Source organism: Melanaphis sacchari, unplaced genomic scaffold, assembly GCF_002803265.2.
Source record: "Melanaphis sacchari strain LSU unplaced genomic scaffold, SCAv2.0 Contig0_pilon_pilon, whole genome shotgun sequence".
In the NCBI taxonomy this organism is placed as follows: domain Eukaryota; kingdom Metazoa; phylum Arthropoda; class Insecta; order Hemiptera; family Aphididae; genus Melanaphis; species Melanaphis sacchari.
Window position 1 is genome coordinate 25783247 of NW_020270366.1, and position 13796 is coordinate 25797042.

Here is a 13796-nt window from a genome sequence, read left to right on the forward strand (position 1 = left end):
CACGCCCAAAATAGTAGGTATAGGTACATAATTAAATATGACATACAGGACACTTATTATATTTTAAATAAATAGACCGATTAACTAGGCGAGCTACATTAATAAGAGCTTTTTTTTCACTAGTCTATGTTGAAATGTTTTGAACATATTTTCGAACTCTATCGTATGTTTTTATGTGATAGATTTTTTTTCACAGGATAACAAGTTTTAAATCCGCACCGTCGTTCTACCCGAAATGGGCTATTTATGAAATGGAAATTATTCTTTTATAAACCGTCTGAAGTTTTTGGGAAAATCTTAGACGACTCGTTCATCCGTTTTAGCCAGTTGTTGGTCAAAAGATTTATAAACTATGATTTCTGATCACGGTAAGTTGAGTGGATATAATTCCGATTGATCAAATTTCTCGGGCTGCGAATAATGATAAAAGCCATTAGGCTTGTAATAAAATTATTATCTACGTATATTATACAAAAAAAATATTTATATAAGACTATATATTGATTGTTTGATGTATTTGAATAAAATAATTATAATATAACATATCTGAAGCCAATTCTTTTTATTTGTCACTCATTAACTAATTTTTTTTTCATAAATTTACATATATAAAATCAAATTCAACTCGAATGGAAAACAAAGTTTGACCACAAAAACAATAACCTGTATAGTCCATTATATAGCGTGTATAATAGCTAGCCAACACGCGTGTAGTACCAATCGATATTTTACTCGTACACCTAGGTTTGTAATTTTACATTTGATTTTTTTTTTCATTATACAATGAAGATCGTAACTTTTTTCAGACTGGCGAAAATCGTAAAATCCTATACACGTCACACCTCCCACTCATATCCAGCAACGTACGTTATGCTCGATAATGTATTATCGTTATAACGCCGAGCATGTCACGTCGCCGTTTTTTCAATAAAAATATGCAATATATATGTGGGTGGCACGAGTATTTCGGACCGATATATTTGTCTGCGGCTGCAATATTGGTGAATCAATAACGACGACAATGGTGATAATAATAATAGTGAATAATAATAAAAATATTATCTATTTATCTAAGTGTCAGAGTTCGTAAAATAATAATGATAATTCGATTTTTATTTATAGGTTCTGTTTGCTTGGAAACAATTGTGTATACTTATAATCTATATACTAATACTTAATGTTACATATATGTCACTATATTCTATGTTAAGATTTGGATAGTAAAACGGAACGTGTATACGTCCTAACTCACCTAACCCCTTTTTAAGTAATATTCCAACAACAACAGCAACGGTTACTAAACATAAAATATATTATAATATACACTTAATAATAATAAAATTAATGTTTTATTTTTGTTTGAATAGGTCACAAATGTTATTGATGATTGCAAAACCAGTTTATTATATATAATGTAGGCATTTATCAAAGACGCTAAATAAAATCAAGTATGAAATAGTATACCAAAAAAATAATTTTATTATTGTGAATTAAAAAAAACCTTTCATTTACAATTTATAATATTACGTAAAAAGAGCGCTATACTTTCTATTATATGATAATCTCTGTAAATAAATTGTTATAGATCAAAAGCTAAAAGTATAATGTGAAATAATAAAAAACGAAATTAAAATTAATCATACTTAATTCCACATAGTGCTCATTGACATTTAATAAATTCATTAAAAACGTTCCTGCATTCACTTGATGGCTGTGTAGTAAATTATTATTTTTATTTTGTTTTGCTGACTATTATATTGTGTACCTACCTCTTATTCTGAAAATAATATATATATAATTTGAACTTTTTTTTGTATTATTGAATAAATAAGAATCATATATAGTAAAGTTCAGTTAAGGCGGAAAGAGAGGCGAACAGCTTACTTGCCCATTACAAAGACATCGATTGATAAAAATATTTAATAATATATATTGTATAAATATTTATATTATGTATTTTTGTTTTGCAGTAAGTTTAATAATTATTTTTAAAAGTTAATTAATCAAATAAGAAAACATTATCTATAAAATAAAGTGCTATATGTGTTTTTAAGATATAAGAATTTTAGTATAACTAATTGATCTATCTACCTTTATTAGCTGAGCAAGCAGTTTTTTATACCAGTACAAAACATAATACAATATACTCGTACACGCAAGATTTGTTGTCTGATGAGTGGTGTACTGACCTATAATATAATATATAATGTACATTATACGGGCAATATATATAGCACCCGTAACATATAATCAATACTGGTTTGTTGTTTTTTTTATATGTAACAGTAAAATTGATCTGTTATTGAAGCATCAAATTTAAAAAAAATTAGATGTTTTATTTTAATATTTGAAATACTTTTGCCACCACTAAGTGCACATGAATCATAAACATTATAATATGAGTTATATTAAAAAGCACTGATGGCTGTAATACATATATAATAATATATAAATAATAATATATAAATTTGATCACTAGTGTAGTTGAAAAAATAAAAATAATGTGAACTATTATGAGATCAGTATGAGCACGACGGGAAAATCAGAGTTACTTCAATATTTTTAGCGAGAGTTTTTTTTAAATTTTAAATGTTCAATTTAATTCCCAGCAAAGTGTCACCAATGGGTGATTTCTTAATTCAAGATATTCATGTTATTATTATAATATCATTTATACTTATTGTGCTATGTTGTATAGATTGTGTATTTCAAATTGTAAAATAAAAAAAAAAAAAAATGTTCAAATGAAATCAAGAATTCAAAAATTTAAATAGGTAATGATGTAATAAATTGAATAAACGTAATCGTGTAATAAAATATGCAACGATTTTTAGTTTTTACACTACTTACATTATATAAACTATAACACAAGCGTTAGTATTGTAAAGGATTTGTTTTGAACTTAAATGTAGGTACACTATTACATAATGCATTGTCCATACGTTACACAACTATTTATATACAACGCGTACGTAGGGACATGTACGGAAATGTACCTAATTTAATTCGCCCTAAGCACATTATTGCTAAATGAGCTTTGTCTACATTTCAATGACTCTGTAAAATATGCCGGAACTTGGTAAGTCACCCGGTAAATATATACTCGTAAATTTAACTTTTCGTATTTTTCTGTGTTTCAATGCTGACTATTGATCAATTTGAATATTGTTATATTATTATGATTAGAAATTCTAGTTTATTTCAATATCTTGTTTATGTAAACGTTGAATAATACATTACTTTGCAACGTTTAAGTAAACAAACTCTGTAGATATATTATACACTATATTATGAGATAGTTCAGGGTTATTATGTTTTGTATTTGTACAAAATACAGTATTGTGCTTCTTCAACAATGCGGGGAAGAAATATTAAGCATCTAACAGGTTATTTCATATTAAATGCTACCCCACAAAAATAAAATGCATATAAATATATGATTTACCGATGAAAAAACCACTTAATATACTCGTATTATTAGGTATGTGTTTCAGCGTTATTTACAATAGTTGAAAAAACTAATAAAATTGCCTTATAGAACGTAGTCGTTACTTGCTAATATATTGACTATATAATATATACGGACATATTGATTTACAATAATTATTCTTAAACATAGAAATATAATATATACTTAAATGGTTAACTATATTATTTTATTTAAAATTTAGTATAATATATTACCAATATATCTGATTGTTTTTATCATTCAGAATAATATTACCTTTGGCTCGAAACAAAAATATGATTCAATAATAATATAATTGTATTTATATTTTGTATAAGTAGTATCTGAAGATAATGGAGGATATATGCCAGTAAACTTGTCAAATGAAAAAATTACTTTGACCTTTGATGAATAAATAGCACTTTAATCTATTCAACGGAACGAGGGTAAAATATTACACTTAATTATTTGTTTTCCATACTATATACATAATACATATTATATAGGTTAATTTTATATAGCGTGTCTCAAATTATGCAATTTTAATTGCATCTGAATTCATAAGCGATTTCACGAGAATCCACTAACTGAATTCAATTAAAACAGATTTCAACGATTAAATGCAGACAAAAATTGATGAATAAAAGAAAATATTATATTCTTTCAACTCCTTTACAGTTCATTATTTACTATTTAATTCACATTATTTAACATTTTTTATTAATAAAATACATTACTACCTAGGTATAAAAATTATAAAATTTTAAGAGAAATATTTATAATGGGTAATTTAATAAAAACGATTCGGGAAAAAACCAAATGGTGTAACTCCGTACTTGATATACTAGCTGACTATAGAGAAAAAAGCTTAAAATATATGTAACAATTAGAGTTATTAAAAACTCGTTTTATACGAATTGTAAATTGTAATTATGCAACTGTTTCAATTAACAATTAACTTTTTTCCAACATATATGCTCAAGGGCGGTTGACTAGAAATCTTCTAAAATTACTAAAATAATAAATCATTGTAACATAATATCTATAATAGTAGAGAAAAATAAAAAAAACTTTTAAATTATTTACTATTTTTGTCATATGACTCTACATAAATAGTATGCATGATGCATATATGTATCAGACTTAGTAGAAAATTCTCACACCAGGTATATAATTAATAAATATACATTTATAAATACACATTTAGTTATAGAAAAACACGCACACGCTCTTTTTGTTATGTGTTAAAATATTAGTACATAACGTATAATCACAATAATAATATTATATTATTATGGATGTACACGTAGAGAAGGCGCGTTAGATAGACAATTCAACGACATTATGGTATTGGGAACATAACAACATGGTTGAAAGGAAACGACTGAATGAACAGTTGTTGTTAATGTTATAGTGCTATGTTTACTGTTATTTCTATTAGTCCATCACTCGGAAAATTACATTAAAACAATTTCATACCTTCGATTGAATTGGCTTTTAAACGGATTACACAAGATATCTGGAAAACGATTACAAGTGTATATAATATATTGTAACGATAATAACATGAATTCTGTACGTGTGTAGATATCCCATAAATCACGTATTTTATTTCGATACATGGAGTTTTCAATCTTTGGTTTTTCAAGGAATGCACAGTAATCATTTGAATATAACTTATGTGCATACATTTAATTCGGAATTTTAGTTAAAATTTAATACGTAATAACTCCACAATGACTATTATGATTGTAGGCGCATCATATTATTATAAGCACATTTTAAAATAGTTATAATATGCTATGCATATTATTTTACAAACCCTCGGAATAAATAGAACGTGGAAACTTACCCGTGTAGACTCATTTAATATCTATTTATACTTTTGAAAATTAGATTTATTGTTACTGACTAAATTTATAAATTTGTAAAGATTTATATCAATTAACGTTGGGAAACATGTCGGACCGTCGGGTATGAATATTTAGAATGTGATATATCGACTTGACGAATAAACACCTCCGCAAACATCACCTGACCTGAATATTAGTAAGACAAATGTGTTAATGTTCTCAAATATTTTCTCTGTCTATCAACCACTGCATGGATAAATATTAATGGAGAATATATTTTTCATTTTTATTTTGAAAATTAGTCTAAACGGTGCATAATTGTTGTAAATTTTAATAATTTTTTTGAAACATTAAAACAATTGTGTTATTAAATAATATCTAATATCTATTTATTTATAATTAAAAAATTATTATATATTATAATATCTCAAACTTCACGTAAATATTTCTAAAAAAACATAATTGTTGACAAAAAATTAAAAAAAATTATTCAAATTGCGTGCTTAGTTATGCATAATATTATATATATATAAAAATAAATAAATATTAAAAAAAATAAATCATACGCTTATGAAAATATTACAAGATAACAAGCACATGGCACAAAATGTTGGTACTTTTTTATAATTTGTTGATAATATCATATATTATTTGAATATGATTATTTATAATTATATTATTTTTTATTGATATAATATAAAAAATATAATATTATTATCAAAGAATTGTACATGATCAATACACTTTTAATGTATTGACATTATTAGTTGAGTTTTTAATTTTAATATTATAATTTATAATAGAATTGATAAATAATATGGAAATAATATGTATAGGTAAGTTAAAACATTAGATATTAATAATATAATACGCATCATAAATATTATAACAATAATATTCTATATAATACTATAAATAAACTATGCAAAAATGCACAATTGTTGGTAAGAAACCTAATAAAATATGATTATTTATAAAAAAATTTAAATATGAAACGATCGTTACTATTTTTTGTCGGTGAAAAATTATTTATTTTTTTTTTATACATGTACTTTTTATTGATTTTATTAGGGCACGACCTCGTAATAATTTAGGACAGCGATACCATATATATATATATATACATATTATAATATAATAATAAATAATAATATATCGAGCAAAGCGTATACATTGTTTTCAACGATATTTATAGTTTATACGCAAAATTAACGCGTTCGATGCGTAGCAATTATTCCGTAACGATTTTTATTTTATACTATAATAATAATATGAATAGGAATTAGAATAAAAAAAAAAAATTACACTGTCGACTTTTCGCTGGAAGATAAATTTCGGTCACTAATTATTATCGAACCGTTTAAATGACCTCATGATTTATGAACGCTGTAGCAGATTGATTGCAGTTTATTATTTTCGATGTGCTTTCGTTTAGTTTAACATTTACAATGTGTATATTATTTTGTATACGCTTTGAACAGATAAAAAACGATTAGTAGTAGATGAGTAGACGCAAGGATTTTGTTTATATATATTAAATAAAATGGTCACTAAAAAAGTTTCACTAAGTTTCGGTTTATTCGGTTCAGTAACTATTAAGATTGTTTAACCAGCTGAAAAAATTTTCGAGTGATTGAGTTGTCAATAAAATTTCTTATCAATTTTTATCGTATTTAATCACATAAAATATTATTTCAAAACATGATTTAAAAAAAAAAAAAAATATGATTAACTTCACTGTGCACGAAACGTGAAGTTCGTTGCCCATAATCAGTCTGTATCTACTAAATTAAAAGGAGAATACAGACTTGGAGTCTGGGATTTAATTACAGTATTATATATCTGGAGGGTCAAAGGAGTAAAGGACTGATATTATACAATACAGTATAGCCCCAAAAAATCCTGCCCAATGAAAAGAGTTTTTTCATACTTGTTACCTATCCGGCTTGTAATAACAGGTCAACGATAATTTATTTTTACGCTCGTGGGTTGTTAAAAAAGGTAATATTTTTTTTAGCGCTTATGAGTATTGTTTACATTTGTTCATTTGATGGGTTTGCGATTGAATCACCTTTTTCGTCCATAGTGCGGACTTCCGGAGCTATATATATCTAACATAAGTATTATTATTATAGTCGGGAATTTTGGCCAACAACGGACAAATGTTTCGCTATAATAATATAGTACGTGGGTTGTAATGCTCACTTGATAAAATAAGGTCTTCCATCGCTGTCTAGCGCCTGCTCCCAGCCGTACGGCAAAGATTTGGCACCAGGATCTTTGGGCCACGCTTCTACAGGCGGTAACCAAGAAGCCGTTTGTGTGACGTGACTGTAAAAACGAAAAGAAAAATCAAATTAAAATAATTACATTCTACTATTGAGTTTTGGTTAGAAATTTCAATTTCCTTTCAGAATTCTGCACGCCTTCGAATAGTACCTAAATTGTTACAGAATGCGCGCACGAAATATATTACTATTATATGGATCAAAACTATACGTATACTATGGCGTAGTGTAGTATAATATTCAAATATTGTATGGGTATATAATATGAACTTAACGGTGTATTATATCATTTGAATATTATATATTAATGTGTAGTTGTATAATGCATTTATAACCGTCGTCTTGTTTAATTTCGGTGAAACATTCACGAATCCGAGTGATCACTCTAGAAGTTCAATGCAATTATGTGTATTTACTTTAAATTAATAACTGGGTTATCCAATTTACTTGGCTGTTTAAAAAGTTGACTGATAATAATGTACGTTTAATTTTAATATATGCATTCTACTGTTCTATATTATTTTTATACAATATACATATTTTATAGGGTTTTTATGAGATAATTTTTTGAAAGTCGTAGTTAAACATTAATAACAAGTTTAAATAAAACGTATATAATTTAACAAAATAAACACTAATGTTTAATTTTATTGTAAATAAAAACTATTAACTTTGTTTACTTAGCAATGCCCGGCTATAAGTCCATAACTTAAGTTTGGTCGGTGTTTCATAATTTAGTACTAAGAGTCAAAACATCGAGTTAACGTCTCAGATAGCAGAACAGTTATAACTGTTGTAACTTATTTATTTAGTAAATAGGTCAGAGAAAATTATAATGTATATTTGAAGTATAAGTTTGGATAAATATAGAAGGAGATAACAACAAATTGTAGACAACGTATAATAATATTAATCAAGGAAAAACGAAAAATATAAAAGTACCTATTATTATAATGATAGACAAACGCATTATCCTCTACAATTATTATACACCAAAATGTAGATTAATATTAATTATTAATTTAAAATTGAATTACATTATTTTCACAATATTTTCTTTTATATACGTATAAATAATATCGAACTATTAACTAATTAAATCACTGTTTTCATTAAATATAACATAGTTACGTTAATAATTAATATATAATATATTTTTTTTTTAATACGAACTATAAATTATATAGAATCAGTACCTATATAATGTACATTGAATATAATATAAATATGTTTTTATGAATATTATAGAAAGACCAAGGATTTTCCATGCATTATTTTAAATTATGATAAACAAAAGTACAAACATAACGCGCCTCGACTCTTGATTTAAACAGTCTTATTGATATTTTCAGAAATATTAAATGTGTAATTAGAAGTGTTATAATAAATTATCGCAATGACGTGCTGACAAAAATTTTAATTAAATGTTTGACATCAAACGTGTTGACAAGATAATACTTTTAAATAGTCAACTCAAAGCACGTACATTTTAGAAAATATACGTTTGTCAAAAAACATTTTCATTTCGACTTTTCTGCCAAATGAATAATACCTATAGCGTCGTATGTTAAATAAACATAAGGAGTATTTTTTTATTTTATTTTGTTTTATTTTTTACTACCTACTGTAAATTGTATAATTTACATACCTCTATATCGTAGTAATCATAAAAAAACTAGTTAACAATTTTGTTATGTAATTTGCTTATTATTATGGTGTATAATTCAAAACCGGAATCGTTTGCGGGTTTCACAATCGCTGTTTAACAAAAGTTTCGAAATCGCGTAAATACTAACAACGATTTTGGTCAATTGAGGTTCAAGATCGTCGATTAATATTTAATGCCATTTTGCTAGTATTATTATGAGACAATATTGAGTATGCGTTTTCAGAGAGAGTTCAAAAATGCAGAAAAAAAATCATATAAAAATTTTAATTATAATATATATTATGATTACGTGTATTACGTATTTTGTCATATGCATCATATTAGATAAGTGCCAACCGTGTAGTCGACCCTGTTGTTTAAGCTCGAGGAAAAACTTTAAAGCGATGCACAACAACGTTTTATTGATCGCACGCACTATGGTGACATTACTATGCAAATGTGTGCAATTTACCTTTGAAAATTATTATTAAAATGTCGTTATGCACGAGAGGAGATGGCCGCCAACATGTGAATATCATAATATACGTAGTACAGACACATCTGCAAGAGTGCCGACGACGTATTATACGTCTATAATATAGGCTAACCTAATCGGAAGAAAAAGGGTAAAAATAATAATTGAGTATAGACGTCTAGGTAGAGATCTACACATAAGCTCGTCGATAGATACATTACAATATAATATAAAAATTCGGATCTTCGTGAGATATACGTATATAAATTAATTTACGAATCAGCGTAAATATCATACACATTTGATGTCTTCTTTAGTTTCAATATTTCTTTAAATATAATTATTTTATAAATTAACAATATCTAATATTATAATATGTAGTTGATCACTATAGATCGGATTTTTATGATTTTATATATTTGTTTTTAGTGTATGCAGTTAAATGAGATTAAGATATTAACGATTCATAAATCACGGGATTCGTAGAAACAATTTTATTTTTCATAAAAAAGCATATTTTAAGGATTAGAGAATATTCAATTTGTTGGAGAATAATAGAGAATATTTGTGAATAAAAACAATATTTTTAGTTTTGTAAATATTTTTCAAATAAAATAATTTATAATTTATTATTATATTGCATATCATTTTTATGTACTATTTATGCACTGATTAATTTTTATAATTAAAAAAAAGCAATAAGATAAATTTAAACTTTTATTTTAAACCAAATTAATTAAATATATTTAAATTGAACTACTTTAATAATTTTTTTTTTAAAAAATATTTATAGAATACGTATTTTGCGTTTTTAAGAACATAAAACATCATATATCTGACATTTAAAAAAAATATATTGCTTATATTTTTAATGACATAAAATAATGATATTTAAAGGATTTTAAGAGAATTTAAATTCGACTACTAATGATCACGATTCCAAAAATATAATGCTTTCGGCTACAAGTCATATAACTCATATAACTCAATAAATTTACAAAAAAAAAAATATTAAAGATTTTTTTTTAAATTATAATATTTCGATATTAAATAAAATCGACAAATTTATCTTACAAAAACCGTTGTACCTACAATAAATTTTATATAAGTGCATTAATGTAATTTCCCATTAATGCGCAGAGTCATGTTTTTTTTTTTTATTGCATTATAATATCTAATATATAGTTAATTTGAAAATTATTTCACGTTGAGCTGTATATAAAGAGCCTATTTTCCTTTCGGATAATATTTAATCGTTTTTTCCGCAGTCAAAGTTATTAAATACGAATAATAGCTTTTATGTTCTTTGGCTGATCATTTATGCCAACGTTTATAAGATTACATATGATACTATATATCTTCTTCTTCCTCCTGAATAATTATTGTTACCCCGTGTTCCGTTTTATCACCATCCGGATTTGTATAATAAAACATTGTTACACCATGTCAAATTAAACGAACAATTGTATAATTTATTTAACTTTCTCTAAATATTAGTAACAAGTAAACATTTTATGTATCAGACTTGTATGGAATATAATAATATAATAAACACATAATAAAATTAATACATGCGATTTATTATATATAATGTTAGTATGTTACTCACGTACAATCCTACTGCGATAATATTAAACATAGTGCCGGGGTGACTATTATTGTCACTTTATTATAAACGATGTACATCGTATAAAATCTCGATTGACATGTCAAAATTGAAAAATTCCTATTATTTTTCAAGACAATTGCAAAAGAAAAAGAGGGAAAGTAGGTAATCGTTCTGCTGTACAGTGTAGGAGTCAGTTGTACCTCGTCATTGATTAAGCATTATAATGGATGTGTTGAATTTTAATTCAATGAAAAACGTTAATGAGTGAAGACTGCATAATTTTTAGTACCCAAGGTTGCCAAACAATTATTTTAATAATAATTTTAAAATTTTAACAAATTATCATGTTTTGTTTTATATTTTCCCGATTATTTTAAAAAGTATTAACTAAATCTAATTTGCAACAAAAAACCTTCATTTTAGTTGTAATCAGAATATTTTTTCTAGTAGACGTTTTTTAACCAGACGTAAAAGTAAAAACCACATAACTATAAAATTCATATTTAATACTCTTATTGCTATACTTAGTATCTAATATATATATATATATATATTATAATTTATTCTACAAAAAAAAAATAGCATTATTCCATAACGCGTACATGTCTTAGGATACATCAGTATTAAGTTTAAAAATACACTACTCCTATTCAATTTTAACATACGTACTTTACCCTAAATATGACCTATGCAAAATGTAATACCTCTAAAACGCAAAACTAAACTATTACAGAATCCAAGTAACACTAATTTAACTATAGATTTTAAGCGGAACAATATATTGATTTTATAATGATAAATGTGATTTTTTAATATTCAAAGACACTTTTTAAAGTAGAAAAATAATTTAATTTTTAACTTCAATAATGTCTTTTTTGGTAGAAAAGTAAATCTAGTTGGTACTTTTGGAGGTTAAAATTAAATATTTTCCAGTGCTTTTCTTAATAACTGGGTAAAACAAAAAACAAAAAAAAACAAAAAAATTAGGGTAAAACGGGAATTTGTAAACAAAATTATTATTAATTTAATAATAATTATGATTTTGATAATCAACGAATAATTCAATCAGTGGTACCATTTAATTAAATATTAAAAACAATATAGGATATACGTATATTATTATATTAACAGAAAAAAAATCGTGTGTATTTTAATTAATTTTAAAAACTATATCAACACAAAAGATTTCCATAAACAAATGAACATGTTAGTTATTCAAAACTGAAAACCAAGTAAATTATTTAACAGTTTTTAAATTAAAACACCATATAATTTGTTTAAAAAATGTTAATGATGTAATAAGTTTTAAAACAAAATTTATTCAATGCACTTTTGATTACAAATGTCTAGAATTCTACATTATAAGTAAAGCTTTAATTTTGGTGTTTTGTTTTAGTCAGCAAATTGAGTGGAAATCTTTTTCACGGTGAACCAAAAGTCCAACAATATAAAGGTACATTTCACTCTAATATCGTTGAGTCTAACTAACCATAAAACAATCTTAATTATTGTTGTTTAACGTCAAACTCTTATTTAAATCGATGAATATATGCCATTTGTTAGTAGTTTTAATTTAATTTTTAATGGGGTATTTAAAATTGCGTCACGTTTAAAACCAAAATATATTCCGATCTGGAGATCCGATGGATCTTTGCCAAATAGACCTTTCGTTATTATTATTTCTGTTTGTTTTTTAATTTTTTCAGACAAGGCGCCAATTTCCACACAGGCCTTTATTTACGGTCAGTTTATCCGTCTACTGCTTAATAATAATTTATTACCACTAGTTGCTATTTTTTTCAATCTTTCTCCTCGGCAGTAAAAAAATAATTGGTTCGTTTCCAGATGATCTAAATATTTCGTTTTATTAACCATACTGCAGTAGTTACTGGAATAATGAGTATGAGTAGCGACGGTAGTGAGCAGGCATGGTCTAAACCAAAAAAATTGGCACAGTCAAATAAAGCGAAAACCTATTGGTAACGACGTATTCATTTGTTATGGTAATTATTATTATAAAAAGAAAATATTTTGACAGCAGTTGGACTTTTTTCAATCGTCTAAAGTTATGGTGGTTTAGTTTTTTATGAATTTATTGAATCTAATGTTGTTGTTTTTATGTTGTTGGATATTTAACTTAATTTTAAAGATAATACAGAAAGATCAATTAAATTAATTTATGGTGTTTAAATTATCTGTCACAACTACAGCAAACACACTTAATAATTACTCAGCTGTATGTTTATTTGATGTATATTATAATTTATACTGCATAAAAAGAAACCTTTAAGTCCAATCTAATTTATAATTTTAACACTTGAATTTTAAAATACAAATTATTTCCATAAATAATTAAAATATAACTCAATAGCTTATGTGTATTTAGAAATGTAAAATATAATACTTAAAATAATATAATATACGATTATTATGAATTTCAAAACTAGCGTTAACATACTTTTCACAATACTTTCT

The 13796-nt window shown here is 25.3% G+C and overlaps 1 protein-coding gene across 1 annotated transcript in view; it reads right to left on the reverse strand.

Annotated features, from left to right (window-relative positions):
* Positions 1-13796, reverse strand: part of LOC112598825 (FERM and PDZ domain-containing protein 4) — a 95448-nt gene that overhangs the window by 39620 nt on the left and 42032 nt on the right. Inside the window, 1 exon segment of the mRNA XM_025345496.1 lies at positions 7507-7632. Within this exon segment, the coding sequence (XP_025201281.1) occupies positions 7507-7632 (126 nt within the window).